Below are 17,652 nucleotides of genomic sequence, written 5' to 3'. Positions count from 1 at the left end.
TCACCATCCCCTTGCACACTACTTCCCTCGGATACTCTTACTCCGGACCCTTCTCCCCATGGACGCAGCCTTGATGTTTGCCCTCGCGCTAATAGCCATCTTGTGCACCCTGGCACGCTTTTCCCACGAAGAACTCCTACCCTCAGCCACGCTCAACAACTCCTTGGCCACCCTGTCGGCGAACTTGTCTTCGCGTCGCCCCTCCGCCGAAGCCAGGATCCATTGAATCGCAGTCCTCCTACGCTGGCGCAGACGTAAAGGCACGGGGATAGGCATCGACGCACCACCACCCAGCAGCCCACGCTGTTGGCGGATCTTGATGAGCGGAGCGACCGAATCGATGATGGCAGTCAGGTAAGCGACTGGATTGAGGGGAAGAGATTGGATCGGTAAAGGAGTGATTAAGTCGGAGTTTGAAGGCGGGGCAGGTGAGGTGCGCAGAGCGTCCAGGATGAGTTCCATGTTCTGCGTACACCAAGCACAGCATCAGTCTTGTGGCCCATGGTTTCAATGGAAGGCCATGTAAAAATACCATTTCATACCTTCTGCGCACGGCTCAGTTTGCCGTCCTTCATGAGACTGCGTGTCACTTGCTCAACCACTGGGTCGTATCGCTTCTTGAAATTGACCCCTTTGCCCAGCGGCTTGAGGTCTGGGATGGGAAATTTATGACCGAGACCGGCGTCAGGGTACTCCAGGCCTACGATTCTTGTGCCCTGAAATTGAGCCGTATCCGACGGTGGTGGGCCATCGGACCCCGACCGTGGTTGCAGTTCGAGGCTGTTTCTTCGGGCGGAGGTTGAGAAGGAGCGCGATCCGGAGGATGGTGTATTTGTGCCGTTTGAGGACTTGGTCTTGATATCCTGTTTCAGGACTTCGGGCGCCTTTTCTTGGGCGTCTTTGTCGCGTTGTAGGATCTGTTACGGTGTCAGCAAACGCAACGACGAAATCCAATGTAATATAGCTTCTTTCAGCGGGGCCTCACCTCCTGCACGGGGGTTCCTTGGTCGATGTCCGGCGGTGTGTTTCCAGTAACCTTGTCGATGGCAGCCGCTTCTTGCGTCACATGCGGTAACTGACTTTCGTTGGCTCCTCGGAATTCGTTCGAATCATATTTTGAGGTCACATCATCGCTTGCTGCCCGCTGCTGTTGTAGAAATGCAGGCACCGGAGCGATTCTTTTCTGCGGAATGACAGGTTTCGGTCTGAAGACGACTGTTCGGGCTGTGAGGAAGGACAATCGAGGCGCCATGGTAGTCGGAGGAGTTGTGTTGGTGTGTGCCAGAAATGAAGTCAATGCGATTTCGATCCGGAAGACAAGCTCGAATGAAGCCAAGGTTCGGTAACCCGATCGGGAAATACGATGATGCCGCCCTGGCTTTCCCAGCTCGCGCGAGTCAGCGCGAGCAAAGTCGTAAACGCCGACGGTGCTCACTATGTACTGTGTGTACTGGACCATGTCGGCGCACATCATCGGCCCTCGAGACCTACCACCAGCCCTGTAGTGGAACCTTGTATGTCACCCGAACCTGACACAACATCTAAGATCCGGAAGGAGTCCGATTGTGAAGAGACTTGATACGGGGTCGACCTGTTCTCGCAATCACTTCGCTACGTGAGGAAGCAAGAGCGTCCCAGACCACATTGCTCTAAAGATAGCATGTTGACATATTTGCCTCCCGGTAGAAACAGGTGGCCGCATGTTTACCAGACAAAATCAGCCAAAGCTCGAAGTCATCCAAAGAACAATGACAGAAGCCTTGTTTGATTGTGTGAAAAGGCACCAGGCGCCAATTCTTCTGCCCACGTCAACTTTGATCTATTGATGTGATCGAGACATTGAACAGCTGACCATACTACACTCCACAGACTTTGGAACCTGGGAGCAGAACTCACGCCAAAGCTTACAACAGACCACCTTACGCCTTTCTGCATCGTACAAGGCGCTGGAAACACACCTACCCAGTAGGCTTGCAGGTCCTTTTTCTGGCCTCAGTCAATGGCAGTCTAATTTTACGCCACTCTAATTCAACCGCCATCCCTTTGTGGTTCTTCTGACGAGCAGTATTAACACCTCGCAGCTGCTGGGGTCCCTGCGCGCATATCGATTTTTGTCCAAGCACAAAGCTACGCCTCTCGTCAGGCTTCCCTTTCCCTACCCTCCGAGCACAGTCTCCGCCAGACCATTTCACAAGTCAGCTGGAAATATTTCCTTCCACGAAGCCATTCGTAGTCCTCAGCCGCTAGGAATTGCTTCTTAGGCCGAGTTCGCGGTCGAAAGAACCCGATATTGCAGGGTTTGAGGTTACACGCCTGATGACCTTGAAAAAATTGGTGGGCAGTGCCTTGCGAACCTCAAAGTCACCATGAGGCGCAGCTGAAAGAAATCGAGACTCCGTCGACCCTCTCTTCATCTTGAGATTGGTCCACGTCGCGCACCAAAGCGGTCAGTCAACCGAATCTCGCAAGGAGGTACAGCTGAGGGTAGGTCGAGTTTACTGTTTCAGTCATCTCAGCCACGTGGTGATGAGGATCACCATCGCGCATACATGACTGGGACGGAGAAGCAGGATCGGTCTGTGGCGTAGCTGACGAATATGTCGAGACTTTGATCGACTCAAGCTCTTTCATGCAAACAAGATGCAGGGTTACGCAAAACAAGGATGGAGTGGAGTATGGGACTTATAATGAGGCGTCGGCCTGAAGTGGACCAGATCAACCGACCCAGGCACATCTGTGACGAAGATTACCTGCTCGTGCACAGTATTGCGCACTTTAATGGCGGGGCAGCGAGTCCTATTCGTGTGGCTCAGCTGAAAGCAGAACTGGAACTTGACTTATTGGCACTGTCGTACAGAATTTTATTCACTTTATACATATGCTGACAGTCACTGAGCGAACCGAAACTCCACAGGAGCGCAGCTGAAGGAATGTCGACTCATACATTTCCACAGCTTCATGGAGCTAGCTTACCAAGGCATACGGGTAGACGACAACAGCCTCGATTTGCTGGCCACGCTTGCCAAAGAATTTAAGCTTTTCGACCCCAGCCTTGCGATCTTGATCGAAGCTTGACCATTCAAGGTTGCTTGGCACGTTGCTAGCCCCACGACGGAACGGTGCTTTGTTGCGATCTCACTCGCAAAGCCATTTGCGCCGTGTACGGAGTACCGAAGCAAATTAGATGCTCAGTCAGCGGATATAATCAAACCCTCCACGCATGCGAAGCTGTGCTTTGAAGACACCGGTCCCCGCATTTCGCATCCCGCATCCCGCATTCCGCATCCCGCATTTCGCATGCCATGGCTGGCTGAAGCTTGAGAAAACGCATCTCGAGCACATCGCAGTCTCCGACGGCGAAGCTGGGGAATTTCCCATGAAAGACTCTTCAGCCTCAGCCAGCCACTTGTACACTCTGGGGAGCCGGAATTGTTGGCCACGGTCGCGGTGCCTTTCAATTCGCCGAGGCGGGCAAAGCGTGGCTCTGTTCTAGAGTCCCCCTACGATTTGCGGGCTATGCCCTACCCTGGGCCAGTACGAGAAAAGAGCGTCCCATCGAAATCTGTCCAACACCCAGATTGCCATCATGCAGAGCCAAAAGAGCCTGGAACAATCGGCAAACGCCTCTGCCTCGGCGCGCTGGCTTCTCTGATTTTGCTACCATTCATCTCCTTCAGGTCTGACACAACAGGTTTATTACGGGCAACACAGAGGAGGCACTAGATGCACACTACATGTGATTGCCGCACATGGGTGTGGTGACAAATTCGGATTTGTTCCACACTCCAGTTGCGAGTCTGGACATACATCACAGAGGTGTTTCCGCATTGAGGTTGCAAAGGCAATAAAACTCGTATAACCATCTTTCACAGGGTTCATCTCAGCCAACGTTGTTCGACGCCACATAAATCGTCGATTATTGAATGTTTCAGCATGTCATGAGCCAGCCCATAGCACACTACACGCGTTGACTGGACGGCTTCGCGATCAACAGCGGCAAAGAAGAAAGTACAGCCGACTTATCCTTGAATTGCAATTTTCAGCTCGATGGCCAGACCGACTAGGACGGCTTTGGGCATTTTTCTCCGTCACTCGCTTCAGTCTGAGTGGACGGCCTCATTTCGATGATGCTGAGGTTGAGTTGTGGAAGCTGAAAAGCCATGGAAGTGATCACTTGCTATGCGACTCGTTTGTGTATATATGTCAGGCCAGATCACCAAGCCAATTGATATTTTCTCCATCTCAGCAGCACATTTGCACGACCACTCAAGCCTGCTACAAACCATCGCCGTATCAAACAAGTCAAAAATTACAAAGTAAGCCTGATGCAATCTTGAGATTCTTACGGCTTACCCTTGGAAGCAAAGATGGCTAGCACAACCTCGGCTTCCGTCACAGCTGGTGACTACTTCTACGTGTTCTTCAACGAGAACGGGAACACCAAGATCCATGGCTATAGGTTTACGGAAAGTGACAAGAAGCCTGAGGCGTTCACCGTTGTTGTCGGTACAGCTGCCAACATCTCGAAGGGTGGAGAAATTGCCGCTCTCTACCTGTCAGGCAGCGACGAGATCCATCTCTACTACATCGGAATCGAGACCGAGCCCAAAGACCCCACGGATGTCCACTGGAACCAGCTGACGGAAGCCTGCTTGCAAGGTGCTAAAGCCAAGGGCACAGATCCTGCGTCGTGGACCCTTACTGGCATGGACCTGAACAAGAAAGAGTACAAAGTTGATGTCGGCTCCTACCTCGCCGCTTCTGTGAGTGCCGATGACAATCATTTCCCACGAGTCTTTTACCGCGCCAAGGATACAACCAAAGTTTCAATGGCGGAATTCAATATCGATTCTACTACTCACGCGAAAGACTGGACAACGACCCCGCTCACCGGCACGAGCGCATGATTCCAGCATCGTGCTGTGCCTGCCCGACGGTCCATGGGAGAATTTCGCGCAGATGGCGGGTCCGGCACACCCAGCCCCTGAAGCGCACCGGCAACTGCACGAGAACACGAAGGGAGGACATGAACATGAGAAAAAGGACGCTCGTTAATGTTGTAATTGGTTGTCATACAATGTCAAGCCACAAATAAGCGCAGATAAAATGACCAGGCACTCGCATGACATGCATCGAGTCCTATGTCGAGTGTAGCCACCTCGTTCTGGAATGCTACTCCTGTCACTTCGCTGTGCCTATTCCCATAGCCTATCCCCAACATCAAATCACTGTTATGTTAATCGTAGCGATCTGATAGAGTGCATGACCTCACCGCCGCCGCCGCCCTCGCCGCCAACCTTTGGTAAAGACCTCTCTTGGTGTTGACAGCATTTTCTTTCCCCCATGACCTTCATTCCCTCTCTAGGTCGGCGTGCGCGCCTAGATTACTCTGATGATACTGTATGGTATTCCGTATCCTCTTGAACGTCACTGTACCAACAGCGTCAAACACAGTCGTCATATGTCTTTATCTGTGTCCTGTATCCAGGAAGATGAGTGCCTGGCGGCATCCTTGATACCGACCGTGATCGGACACCGTGTGACCCCCGGCGCCGACAGAACGTGCTGTCAAGGCTTAAATCGTAAGGCTAAATGTTGTTACACCACGACCGTCTATACAAAAAGCTCGGCGGCGAGGTCACACACGCATCATGTCGTTATGGTTAGCGGAATAGCAGGGACTCGGTCGATCAGTAGTGGTGTGGGCTGCGTTTGTTTTACCTGCCAAGAACCTTAAGATGCCAAGTTCGGTGTCCGCTGAATGTACGCAGTAGTACTGAGGTTCGGTAACCCGATTAGGGAACAGGGTGATGCCGCCCTGTCTCGTCTCAGCCTCGCCAGCTCGTACGAACCAGCCGTGACGCTATGTACCTTGTTTCAACAATTGTTCATCATTGGATGCTACCGCAGTGCCACGGATCAAGACGAGGTCGTCGGATGCGCAGCCACCGCAGGGCTTTTCATGAAAAAGAAGAATCTCTTGTCCATATCATTTTTCCTATCAGGACGGATTGTACATACAAGAACAATCCAAGCCCACAAGGCTTTAGGCCCAAATCGAGTGTTGAAACCTAGGGTATCAAATATACACCAAACAGCCCGAAACATGAGGCGATAGGTTCTTCTTTTTCGTCCCATTCCAACGCCCGCTGGCTTTAATCTGTGCTGTCCATGGTGTTCCCCGTGTGATTCCTTCCAAGACTTTGGGGTTGACAGCCCCGTTACTTGAGTCCAAGTATTTAGAAAAAGTTGTACAAATGAAATAGATGCTGAGCTTCCTTGTGGCTCTTCTCCCTTTCGCGCATCAAATCCGCTTCGGTCAAGCTCCGCCGCCGAAAAGACTGCCCAGGCTATTGCCCAAGTTGAGGCCATTCCCTGCATCATCTGGCAAAACGTAGAACGCCAATGCAATGATGGCGTACATGCCCAAGCAGAGCAATCCCTCCAGATAGTTGGACTTTCCGTCTTGGATCAGGAGCACCACGACCAAACTGGCGAGGAAAAAGCTCACCGTCTCGAACATCTCAAAATGCAGAGTCATGGGCCGATTCATGATCCAGCCCAAGACGACCAGGAAGGGAGTGACGAAAATGGCGATTTGCAGAGAAGAGCCGATGGCCACGCCGATGGCCAGATCCATCTTGTTCTTCCATGCGACGATTACCGCGGTGACGTGCTCGGCCGCATTGCCAACAATCGGGATCAAGATGAGACCAATGAATGTCTTGCTGATGTGGGCTTGTTTGACAATTTCGTCGATGCTGCCGACGAGGTATTCGGCGCAGGCCGCAACTAGGAGGGTGATGATGACCAAGACGATACCCGCCGCCCACGGTCCCAGCAGCTGGGGTTCCGAGTCTTGTTCTTCTTGCGCTTCAGTTTCGTCGAACAGATCTGCGTGCGACTTGAGCTGGAAGTACAGGTACGCGACATAGATAAGCAGCAAAATGATCGACGTTCCCCGGGACAAGATCATGATATTATCTTCTTGCGCCTTGTTGTTGTTCATGACCGCGTACAAGGTGGCTGGGATGATGAGCGACGACGTGGCAACAGTCATGAGCGAGGACATGGTGGATGCCACTGTCGAGTTGAAGCTCTGTTCTCGATATTTGAGACCGCCTGCGAAGAAGCAGCATCCCAGGACGAGGAGAATATTGGACAAGATGCTGCCCAGCATACTGGCCTGGACGATGCGGATTTCATTCTTCTGCAGAGCGATGATGCTCACCTACGTATATGTTAGCCTGTTGTTCATCTTCTTTTGCATGTGCCCACGTGGATACATACAATCAATTCCACGGCGTTTCCGAAAGTCGCATTCAGTAGTCCTCCGATTGTCTGGCCCAGCGGCACCGCCAACTCTTCCGTCGCAAATGCCAGCAGCGCAGCCAGAGGTATGATTGCGATAAAGTTGAAAATGAACTGTAGCGCAGGCTTCCAATTCAGGACGCCGGCCAGAATACCAATCGGCACAAACACCAGCAGGAAGTTGACATAGTTCGACCGCAGAATCTCCCACGTCACATGTAGCACCAGGAAGGGGTATTTGATGAAGTTATTCTCATGTTTGTAATAGGGAGTGCCCGAGTCGGTGGTGGTCATCCTCGAGAGGAGGCCCGTTCGCTCGTTTGGATCTGCGCGGCCGTTGGGCCCGCCGTCTTCGGTAGGCATATTGTTGATGTTGTTCTGAGAGGCAGTCTTTGTGAATTGCTGGCGAATACTGGTCGCAGCTAAAGATGTTTTGCGCAACGCCGCCATGTCGGGGGCGTCACATCCCAGGTCAGCTTATATTCTTTGTCTGTGGCAAAGGAGGAGAGACTGGAGTGTACCAGGGACTGGCGCGGAGAGGGTGTGGGTGTAATATACCACCACGAAGTGCACGTACCCATTCGAAGGGAACAGGGAATCGACCTAGGACCAAGAAACCGCCGGGCGGGAAATCAAGCTGCAAGAGTGACACGGGAGACAAAGAGATTTGAGCTCCCACCACTGACTGGGCTTGTCCTCTCTTGACAGGCCGGAAGCAAGCTTGGATGCTCTCCTCTGGTAACCGCCAAGTACCACAGTAGCTTGGCGGAAAGAGGCACTGCCGCCGTGGAAATTTGCGGTCGGGACGGGGAAAGAGAATGGGCTCAAGAGTATGGCCACGAGTTGAGATCGAATACCGGCGAGAGTGCGTGATCAGGATTGTGACTGCGATACGTTGGTGTGTTGAGCGGAACAACGAGGCATGGCTTGCCAGGCTGACTAGCGAAGGGACAAGCCAGCTGCTGCTGCGAGCTTCTACTGTGGGCCCCAGGGTCAGCCTATCACATCACTCACCATAACGGGGCTAAACAACACAGCCACTCTTGGCGCCCTCGTCTCCGCATCGAATATCTCGTCATTGGACCCCCCAGAAGCTCAAGGTACTGTGTATTCGAGAAGACAATCATCACGTCCAACCTTCTGCCCTCCTTTTGCCGCATCGAGAAGTGCTACCTCGTACGGCGCCCAAGAGAGCACGGAGACATCGATCGTCGGATTGCCACTCCGCTGAGCCGCTCGATACGTCGCATTCCCTCAGCATCTTTGACAATGTTTGGTCGTATGCCTAGAGGTGGAAAAGCACACAGGGCACTCACCTTCCTCTTACGAGCATGCCCTTTGTTGCTTTCTCGGAAGATTATGACGTCGCGGCCTTAGAGCAAGCGCTGGACACTCGCGGCTCTTGAAACGGACTTCTAGCGTATCATATTTAGCGGCCAGTGAGCCAGCGGTAGTGTCGCGGCTCGTTGCAATTCAATACCGCTGACGAACGGCGCAGCCTGCGCTATCCATAAGCCTTAGCCTTATCAAACAAAGAGACACTCGTTCAGACTACTATATGTACGAGTACGCAGTACATTGACATTCAACTTCGCGCGGGGATAAGACTGTACCTAGTACTATAAATCGTCGTCGGCTCTGCCAAGCCACTGCCATGACTCTCACTCTCCGTGGGGGTTGTTCGTAGAGAGTAACGTTCAGGCGATGATCTGGGTGCCTTCCTAGTACTCCGTAGCGACGCGCTCGAGTCTGAGTAGCAGTCGATTATCAGGATGTTAAATGGCAGCTGCCATAGGCGAGAGATATCGGAATGCAGCGTCTGCTCCCCGCTTGCTCGTATGACTGCCAGTTTGAGCAGAGGCAACCCAGCGAGGCATCTACTTCGAGTGGCATTTTTAGAAGATATTAAACCGAAGCCTGATATTAAAGGTGTCTATTCACAAGGGAGAATGTCTCAAATAGGTATGTCACAGCCGTTGAGCTCACGGTGAGACGATCCGTACTCCATCGACAGCAGGCCCGAGTTCCAATTCCTCAGCCTCTATTTCGATTGCTTTTACACCTGGTACCGTCCAAAGCGGGCGCATTGGTGCTGTTCGCCTCGAGATTGGTGCTGGGCGAGCCACAATCCTTGCTCTCTTCACCAGATCATCCTTCATCTCGCCCCATCGCTCGAGTTCTTCTGCATGCTGGAGGATCTTGTACAACGTGGTGTCGGTCTGCGCTCGCCACGCAGACACATCCCCCTTCTTGTCTCGAGGTGCCACAGATCCGGCAGCCAGTCTGATAGGTTTGGCAGTCTTGGCCATATGCATGAGATGCGCAAAGACATCTTTGGTCTCGGTACGCAGTTGTTGGGTCTTGTCGTCCCTTGGGGCGACTTTGAGATGGCTGGGATCCAGCCATGCATGTTGAACAGCAGTCTGAGCAGCAGCACCCACCGGTATCCTGAGTTCTCGATTCTCGGACTTGAGAAAGCGAACGGCCGCTTGTAAACTGAGAATCTCGGTTCTGAGTTGATCCGCTTCAGCCTTGAGTCTGAGAGAAGCTGATTCGTCGCCGGGGCCAAGTGGCAGACCTTGACCTTCTGATACCCCTTTCTGTTTGACGGCCTCGAGTTCCAGTCTGTGGCTGTCCCGAGACTCAAGCAGCCCTTGGTACTCGGCTCCGAGGCGCTGCAGATTTTCGCCGGCCATGGCGTTTTCAGCTCGAAGTTTGGTGATCTCATCCTTCATCTCTTTCACGCCGTCCTCCTTGAATTTCGTCTCCTTCGTTCTCGATTCCAGCAATTCCACCTTGACCTGCTGTTCCTCGAGTTCTTTATCCTTCTCGCTGATCCTGATGGTCTGTTCTTGGATTCTGAGCTTCAGCCGTGCCATTTCTTCCTGAAGATCTTGTGACATTTCCTTCCGCGCCTTGACCTCTCTAGCGCGAACGATCCATGGCGCGGCTTGCCTCTCAAACTCGGTCGCGCCGGAGAGGTCAGCGGATTTGGTGTTCAAGTCGTCTGTTTTTGTCTGAAGGACCTGCAGCTGCTTCAACAGGATCTCGAACACATCGCCAGTGTAGGCTGCTTGCATTTCGTCCCGCTGCGATTCGACCGAGACAGCGACTGTCATTAGCCGGATGAGGCTGGAATACGAAGGGGGCTCGTCGGTTGCCAACTTGTTGAGCTCATCGAACACGGTCTCTCCCACCTGCCGAATCGACAGGGTGAGCGCTTCAGCACATGCCTCAGCTTCCGTAAAACTGCCCCAGGTTGACTCTCCTAGACACATGGAGCGCGCTCTGAGGTCACTGAGTGCGTGCAGCACCTTGCTCGCCACGAATTTGATCGTGCGAGCCTTGATACCAAGCTGATCGATTTTCTTCTCGAAGAGGACCGAGTCTTCATCGTCAGCTTTCGATGGTCCCAATCTGGATTGCACGGCTTTGCTGAGAATCTGTGTCTGGCTTGCAATATTGTCGCTGTAGCTCTCGACCATTGCGATGGACGCAAGCAGCCCCATTGCTTTGGTCTCATGGGAGTCGGAGAGCAGTTTCTCGGACATGTCGACAAGAATATCGGCCATGCGATGCAGATACTCCGGACCCTCATGAGCCAGCTCATCCCGGCGCAGCGCTTCCACCCAGCCCGTCAACGCTTGTTCGACTGGTTCCAGCTCGAATGGTGCGCCAGCATACCTCATGAAGTCGTCTGTAGAGCATGTTGACATGAACTGCACAAATCGGTCGCACAGGTTTGCAATAAAGTTCATCTTCTCCATGACTGCGAACACCGCCATTGGGTTCTCGTGGAGATCAGCCCGGTCACGCATGCGTTCCGCTAATACGGTCCTACACAGTTGTGCCTTTGACTTGATCCGCTTGAAACATAGGAGCGCTAGAATGGGTTTCTTGTCGAGTTCGAACGTCTCTGGAATGAAAGGCTGCAAAATTTCTAGGTGCAAGCTGGCCTGTTCAGCCCGCATCTTCCCAAGCTCGAGATCGATGGCTTTTAGCTGCGTCTTCGCAGCTGAGTTCTGTAGCTTGAGATTCAGATCCATCATCGCTCTGGACTTGCTGCTCATTTCGTTTGCTTCCAGTTCGCTGATTTCTCTGGACCGCCGGAGCTCGTCAATGTCGGTCTGGAGGCCCTGCACCACATCCCGGAATTTTGTCAACGTATACTCCAGGTCTTCAATTGTCTTCTCTTGCTGAGCAATTTGCCGGTGCTTGTCATGCAGCAACGCTTCGCTTTCGTCCAGCTGATAATGAAGGCGCTTCTCTTCCTCGACATGGAATGACTCTAGCTCGTCAGCCACTTGAATATGCTCTTCCAAATCTTGAACCTGCCGCCTCAATGTCTCGATCATATTCCGGCTTTGGTCCCGTTCGGCGCTCATAGTTTCGAGAATCTCATCATTCGCCTCTGCGGCCTCCAGCTGTTCTCTGAGATGCTGGTTCGTCTCCTCGGACCTGTTGAGTTTGGCTGCGGTCTCCTCGTATTTTGAGGCTGTCTGTTCAAGTTCGTCGATGGATTCCTGAAGCTCCTTGATCTCGTTCTTCAAATCACCCTCATTTTGCTGGCTAACATCCCTCAGCAGGATCAAAGCTTGCCTCAATCTTTCGGTCTCTCGCTCCATCTGAAGCCAGCCAGCGCTTGCTTTTTCCTCGGGACTCATGACCGAGGCTAACTCGCGGTTTTCTTCTCGCAGGATCTCCGCCTCCAATTCCAACTCTTCATGCTTAAGTTTCAGAGCCTCCAGTTCACTCTCGAACATGTCAGCACGCTCCTCGGCCATTTCTTTGTCCAGGGTCGCAAGTTCGAGCTCCGACTCGTGCTCAGCGCTGCGATCGGGCACGTTTGAAGCACGGTTCTCTGCATCCTCGTACTTGGCTTTGAGATCTTGGATATCTTGCTGATTAGACTTGAGCTTTTTCTGCAGTGTTTGAATGATCCCTTCGTATCGTGCCGCCTTGTCCTCTAGATCTTGGACATTCTGCAATTGCGCCTGATCTTCCTCCCTTTGCTTCTGCAACGTTCGCACCTTTGTCTCCAGCGTTTTAATCACCTGTGCCTGTCGCGATCTGTCCTCTGCGGAGGGATTGAACCCGTTTCGCAGGGGAGCTGTGGGGTGTGAGCGTGCAGGTGGTGGAGGAGCAGCCACTTTAGGACTTGTTACATGCCTTGATGTTGCGGGCACTTCATCTTCCTTTGTATCTGACGAGACAGGCGTCGTAGGCTCTTCTTCCTCTGCCACTGGACGCGCCAGCTGTGCTTCGAGACTGTTGACCACTCCGTCAATCTTTTCAGTTCGCGGCGGAGGTTTGGCTGTCACAGAGAGCCTAGCGCCAGCCATGGACTGTCGTGGCTGCATTGACATCGGCCTGGACGTCACGGGTTTTACTGGACCGCCTCCTATCGAAGTCCTGCTTGTATGGGTACTCGTCCTATTTCCGGCGCTTGGAGGTCCAATACTGGGCCGACCAGCCATGCTAAGTCTCGATTTCGTACTCGAATCGGAGGTTCGTGCAGTGGTTGCTGGCGTGCCAGTACGAGGCGTCGACATGTTTGAACTGGTAGAAGGCGGAGGAGGCTTGGTGGGAGACTTGGTAGGAGACTAAGATTCCCAGATTAGCTACCAGTCAAGCATAACCGCGGATATCTTCCACATACCCTCATAGACAGTCGGGAACCAGTTGCCGTGCCAGGACCACCGCTCATGAGACTCTGCCGCTTCCTCGCGACATCGGCACTAACCATACTTGCCGGTCTCGGTTTCGCTGTAGAGCCTCCATTGGAAGTCGACGGCCCATTGGGCTTTGCAGTCGGGCCTGGTTGACTAAGGATCTTGACGGCCGACTCCCTGCGGACGAACATGCCATGGTTGGGAGCGCAGTTGAAATAGCGCTCGCCCTTGACTGATCCATCGTTCTTGCCGCTGTCATCGGGCAACTCGAGGCCCAGCCACTCGCCAGAGGCAACATGCAACGGCCCAATGTAGCGGATAGTGCCCTGCTTGCCGTCCTGGGTCTCAACTTTCTGGCCAATCTTGACAATGAGATCTGCCATTTCCGGCACCTAGTCGCTGGTTGTAAAGGTGCATGACAGTGTCCAATATAGATGACAGAACAAGGAAGCGCTGGACCTCCGTAAGGTTGTGAGGATATGGAGTGTTGGATGGGACGAGTCAATGTTTGTCCTTGTGCTTTGATTGACGCGTGATGGGCGCTGCAGGCACCGCGCCCTCGACACGTGGGAGCCACAACGCTCTGTTCTGCCCGGCACGTGTTACCACGTGACAAGAACTAGTATGTTACTGGTGCATGTGATGTGATATGTGTACGTCGGGTAGTAACTTGTACTTCCTACCTACTTGAGACCTTGTTGCCGTTCGTCACAATGGTAGGTTCAGTCAATTCGAGGCCCACGTAGATAATGCATTATTCTCTAGCAATAAATTGGGGTATATTTCCTTCGGAACTGAGTCGAGCCAAAACAGTACAGTTGTTTCGCAGCGCTCCAGGCCCAAGTTTTGCCGCCCATCGCACCTTAAGCTCGCAGGGTATATTCCCTCGGGCCGAGTGAGCGTCAGCGAACATGCACGAAGACAAAAACTTCTTGGTGCGGTCCAACTTTAGCCAAACAACATGACAAGCACGTATCTCCCAAAAGCTGTAACGACGCAATAATCCAAGCGTCTCCGCGTCCTCCTCTTCTGTACTTTTCGTGGTAGCGTCAAAGGGTATCTTGCTGGACATAATCGCAGATAATCATGATTCCATATCCGTGTCGGGGTATCATTGTCGTTTACTTTTCCGATCATTTCAGACTTCAGCCAAGCCTAGCGTAAAGGGAGATTCAAATGGTTCCCAGATCCGTTCCCGCTACCGGCGATCTGAGTGTGATGGTGTGGCCCAATTGGAGCCGGGTATGAAGAAAAGGAATGTGATGTTGGTGGCCTGCCCGAGTCGAAACTTGCCCGCGGCTCGTGCTTCGGGGTTCTGTCTCCAGAAATGCTGCCACCACTGCCGAAGGGAAATTTATTGTCTTGATAACGTGATGGCCAGCCACCACTGACTGTAGTGTTAGAAGCATCTTCCTCGGGAAGATTGACGCCGCTATCGTTCCAGAAGTGTCGGTATCCGCTCTCGCGACTTTCCATGGAGATGAGAGACGCCTTGCTGGCGTTGGACGATGCGTGCTTGAAGAAGGTCCCTGGAGAGTTGTTTTGATTCTTGCGGCTCATGAAGGATGAGATTGACGAAAGGCTGCCCGGTTTGCGCAACCGGTCAAAGATGGATGCTCTCTCCGACACCGCCGTGCTATCTGCATCGGCAAAGCTCGAGCGTGACGGAGAGTCTGTGGAGTGAAGAGAGGGGGCATTCTGTAAGAGCTTTGACTCGAAGAACGGCAGCGAGTCCTCAAACGAGTCTGATTTCGGACGAGGAATGGCACCCTGAACGGTACTAGCATCCAACCCGCGTGGAACAAGCTGCGAGATGAGAAAGTCGATAGCATCCTTGAGCCCACCTGCATTGTTCCGCGTATACGTGAGAACCAGGCGCCCTTCTGAAGGTCCACAGATGCGTTCCACGGACGCGGTCGCTGACTTTGGTAAACTGCTAAGCTCCGGGTTGGCATGCACGTCTACCTCATACTGACTTCTGAACTTCTGGCGGAGCTCGTTGAAGAATTCCGGGCTAGTGAAAAAGGCTTCCAACTCGTCCGACTTCTGGAAGGCGATCTCGTGGCTTTCGGGAACCATGCCCAAGAAAGCGTCTACCGCCTGGGGTACTTGATACTCGGGACCGGAAATGGTGACAACGTCGCTGGCTAGCTCCGTATTGGGAAAATCAATCTTGCAGTTCCATTTCTTCTCCAGTTCCTCAATTTCCGGAAGCCTAGCAATCAGCTCGCGGTGGTAAAGTCTGTTGATCACGACGGTCTCGGAGACGAACTCGGCGTCCTAGATTCACTCTGATAAGGACATACTCTCATCACTCATGGGTTCAATATCGCTTACAGCTTTTTCCACCATGTCCATGATCTCTTGCTTCACCAGGTCCAGACTCTGCGCATTTCGGGCTGGTGTCCGACAAATGACATTATCAACCTTGATATCATCGTCGTCTTTACCGACACCGCCACGATCCATAGCATTCGAGAACTTCACGAAGACCGAGTATTTTTTCATGATGCGTTGGATGTGTTGGCCACCAATGCCGATAATGCGTTTGTGGTACTGGTCAGGAACGTGAAAGGAGATCGACGCCGGCATCTCCTGCTCCACAAGGTCTAAACCGTTCTTGGTAGCCTCGTACTGGCTGCCTACAACGTCAATATAGAAGTTGTACTCGTTGAAACCGTCGAAGATGATCTGGACATTGCCTGTAGCGAGAGTTAGCTATATCCAATCTCATCTAGAGGAGACACCCCTACTTTGACCCATGATCTTGTTGATTTTGCCGTTCTTCTTACCACTGACGAACTCCTTGTGCTCGTTGGCCAGCTCAATTTTGACTCGCATCTGATATGGAGTCTTCTTCACGAAGGGAATTTGATTGATCACCATCATTGCGGCTTTTACGGCGTCATCGGAGCCATTGATTGTGAATGTGAACTTCTCGAAGCTGATCTCGGCACCAGAGTTGGTGCAAATATCGCTCAGCATGATCCGAATGTCCTCCGGTGACGGAGCCCGAAGGGTGGGACCCTGGGAGGGATCTGGCATCATGATCCACCAGGATGCGCTGAAGAATTGACCAGCCTAAACAGTCGTCAGAGTTTCGACTCGGAGGGATCAAGAGACGGCGGATCTCGTACGAGTGCCATGATTTCCTTCACTGTCCTCTCCACATGTAAAACTTCAGTACCTTGCACGCGGACAAGACCTCTCTGGCTACCAAGCTGAGGGAACAAGACGTGGGAGCCGTTTGTCTCCATGATCTTGCGTACCTTCTCGAGTCGGTCGAGTAAGATGTTGTCAATCTTGCTTGCAGACACCACAGCATCCTTGGAGTAGAGTTTGATGCTCATCACCAGCTCTTTCAGTTTCTGCTTTGCCTGGTTGATGCGCTCCTGTGTCTCTCCGGTAATAAAGATCTCGTCTGCCGCCCGGCGTGTGGCATGAGGAGGGACGTAGCCAAAGACCCCAGGGAACGGAGGCGGAAAGTATATGGCGGTCTTGGTAGCTGACTCGATCATTTTGATGTTCTTGCCGGTACGACCGGAAACCAACGTGTGCATCGACACCTCAAGTTTGATCACATCGATTTTGTGTTTGAGCTGCAATGGGTCAGTACGGGCCTGATATCAAAGTCAAGTAGGAGAGGTTACAATCTGGTCGATCATCATCAGAGCTCGGGTCTTCGCATGTTCAACGCTCTCCATGTCACCAAAAATGTTGACTCGATACCGTTGGTCCAGACCACTGTCGGTCTCCTCGCTGTAAGCGGGATTGGCCAAGGATGTATCAGCACTTCGGGGCTTGAGAAGGAATATGTCTGTGCCCGTGTATTTGGCACAAAGGTCAATGTGACTGAGGACACTGGAGCGGATGCCAGTCTCGGCTCCGTCAAGAATCAAGCCTGGATCAATGTCCACAATTGCTGAGCGCTTGGAGAAGTCAGCAGCAGCCAGGCTCGGCCAAAGGGCGTATCCGTACCATCATGATCGGCGTCTCATTCAGGATCTTTGCTCGCATCTTAAACACCAAATCTCCATCACCCGATATGCACACATTGGTCACCAGCCCTTGAGATTTTCTGTGCAGAGCTGGTCCAGTCTTAGGTTCTGACGAGGTGACAGTAGCTTGAATGTGTCCTCCACTCTGTTCACTAATGTAGGCACATAACGAACGCAGTGTATCCTCATTTTGCACGTGTACCGGTAACTTGTGAGTAGGCGTGCCCTCTGGTGTTCCCGCTGGGAAGGTCCATCGCTGAAAAGCGCCAGGACTCGAGTGTAGGATCTCATCGGGCTCTGGGCCGGCAAGGTTTGAGGCAAAGGGCACATTGAACGAAAGGTTGACGGGCGAGGCCTCGGACGCCGGCTGAGATACGATTCCTGGCGAGCCCTGCGGACGTCTCAATGGTTGCGGCGTGGGCATGTCCTGGTGAAACCTCGACATGCCAAACGCCGCAGGAGTCATCCGTTCCCAGCCATGACGGGCCTGGCCGGTGAAGTTGCTGATCTTGTGCATCTTCAGCGATGGACGACTCCCCAAGTCATCGACGTTCGGAAGGGAGTGGGAAGGACGAGAGGAGCTACGGTTGTTGCATCGAGAAGGTGGGAGGGGCCCGACAGAGGTTCGGAGACTACGTCGGCGAGGGGATACTTGGTGGTGATAGCGGTTG

The 17,652-nt window shown here is 52.8% G+C and overlaps 5 protein-coding genes across 5 annotated transcripts; 1 reads left to right on the top strand and 4 right to left on the bottom strand.

Annotated features, from left to right (window-relative positions):
- Positions 1-18: 18 nt before the first annotated feature.
- A1O7_00227 (uncharacterized protein) lies at positions 19-1,252 on the bottom strand (the record flags this gene model as incomplete). The annotated part of the gene is made up of 3 exons (XM_007754269.1): positions 19-465; positions 543-917; positions 986-1,252. The coding sequence occupies 3 exons, from the start codon at positions 1,250-1,252 to the stop codon at positions 19-21; spliced, it is 1,089 nt and encodes a 362-aa protein (XP_007752459.1).
- A 3,115-nt stretch (positions 1,253-4,367) lies between these two features.
- Positions 4,368-4,907, top strand: A1O7_00226 (uncharacterized protein; the record flags this gene model as incomplete). Its single annotated transcript, XM_007754268.1, has 1 exon — positions 4,368-4,907. The coding sequence occupies one exon, from the start codon at positions 4,368-4,370 to the stop codon at positions 4,905-4,907; it is 540 nt and encodes a 179-aa protein (XP_007752458.1).
- A 1,412-nt stretch (positions 4,908-6,319) lies between these two features.
- On the bottom strand, positions 6,320-7,761 carry A1O7_00225 (Ca2+:H+ antiporter; the record flags this gene model as incomplete). Its single annotated transcript, XM_007754267.1, has 2 exons — positions 6,320-7,231; positions 7,291-7,761. The coding sequence occupies 2 exons, from the start codon at positions 7,759-7,761 to the stop codon at positions 6,320-6,322; spliced, it is 1,383 nt and encodes a 460-aa protein (XP_007752457.1).
- A 1,532-nt stretch (positions 7,762-9,293) lies between these two features.
- On the bottom strand, positions 9,294-13,366 carry A1O7_00224 (uncharacterized protein; the record flags this gene model as incomplete). The annotated part of the gene is made up of 2 exons (XM_007754266.1): positions 9,294-12,914; positions 12,971-13,366. 2 exons carry the CDS (start codon positions 13,364-13,366, stop codon positions 9,294-9,296), a joined length of 4,017 nt encoding a protein of 1,338 aa, XP_007752456.1.
- Positions 13,367-14,138: 772 nt separating this feature from the next.
- Positions 14,139-17,498, bottom strand: A1O7_00223 (uncharacterized protein; the record flags this gene model as incomplete). Its single annotated transcript, XM_007754265.1, has 6 exons — positions 14,139-15,263; positions 15,321-15,685; positions 15,737-16,064; positions 16,121-16,582; positions 16,634-16,912; positions 16,962-17,498. 6 exons carry the CDS (start codon positions 17,496-17,498, stop codon positions 14,139-14,141), a joined length of 3,096 nt encoding a protein of 1,031 aa, XP_007752455.1.
- Between the last annotated feature and the right edge of the window lie 154 nt (positions 17,499-17,652).

This window comes from Cladophialophora yegresii (genome assembly GCF_000585515.1).
Source record: "Cladophialophora yegresii CBS 114405 chromosome Unknown aczIN-supercont1.1, whole genome shotgun sequence".
Classification (NCBI taxonomy): domain Eukaryota; kingdom Fungi; phylum Ascomycota; class Eurotiomycetes; order Chaetothyriales; family Herpotrichiellaceae; genus Cladophialophora; species Cladophialophora yegresii.
The sequence above is the reverse complement of the archived record's forward strand: the minus strand, read 5'-3'. Positions and strand labels throughout refer to the sequence as shown.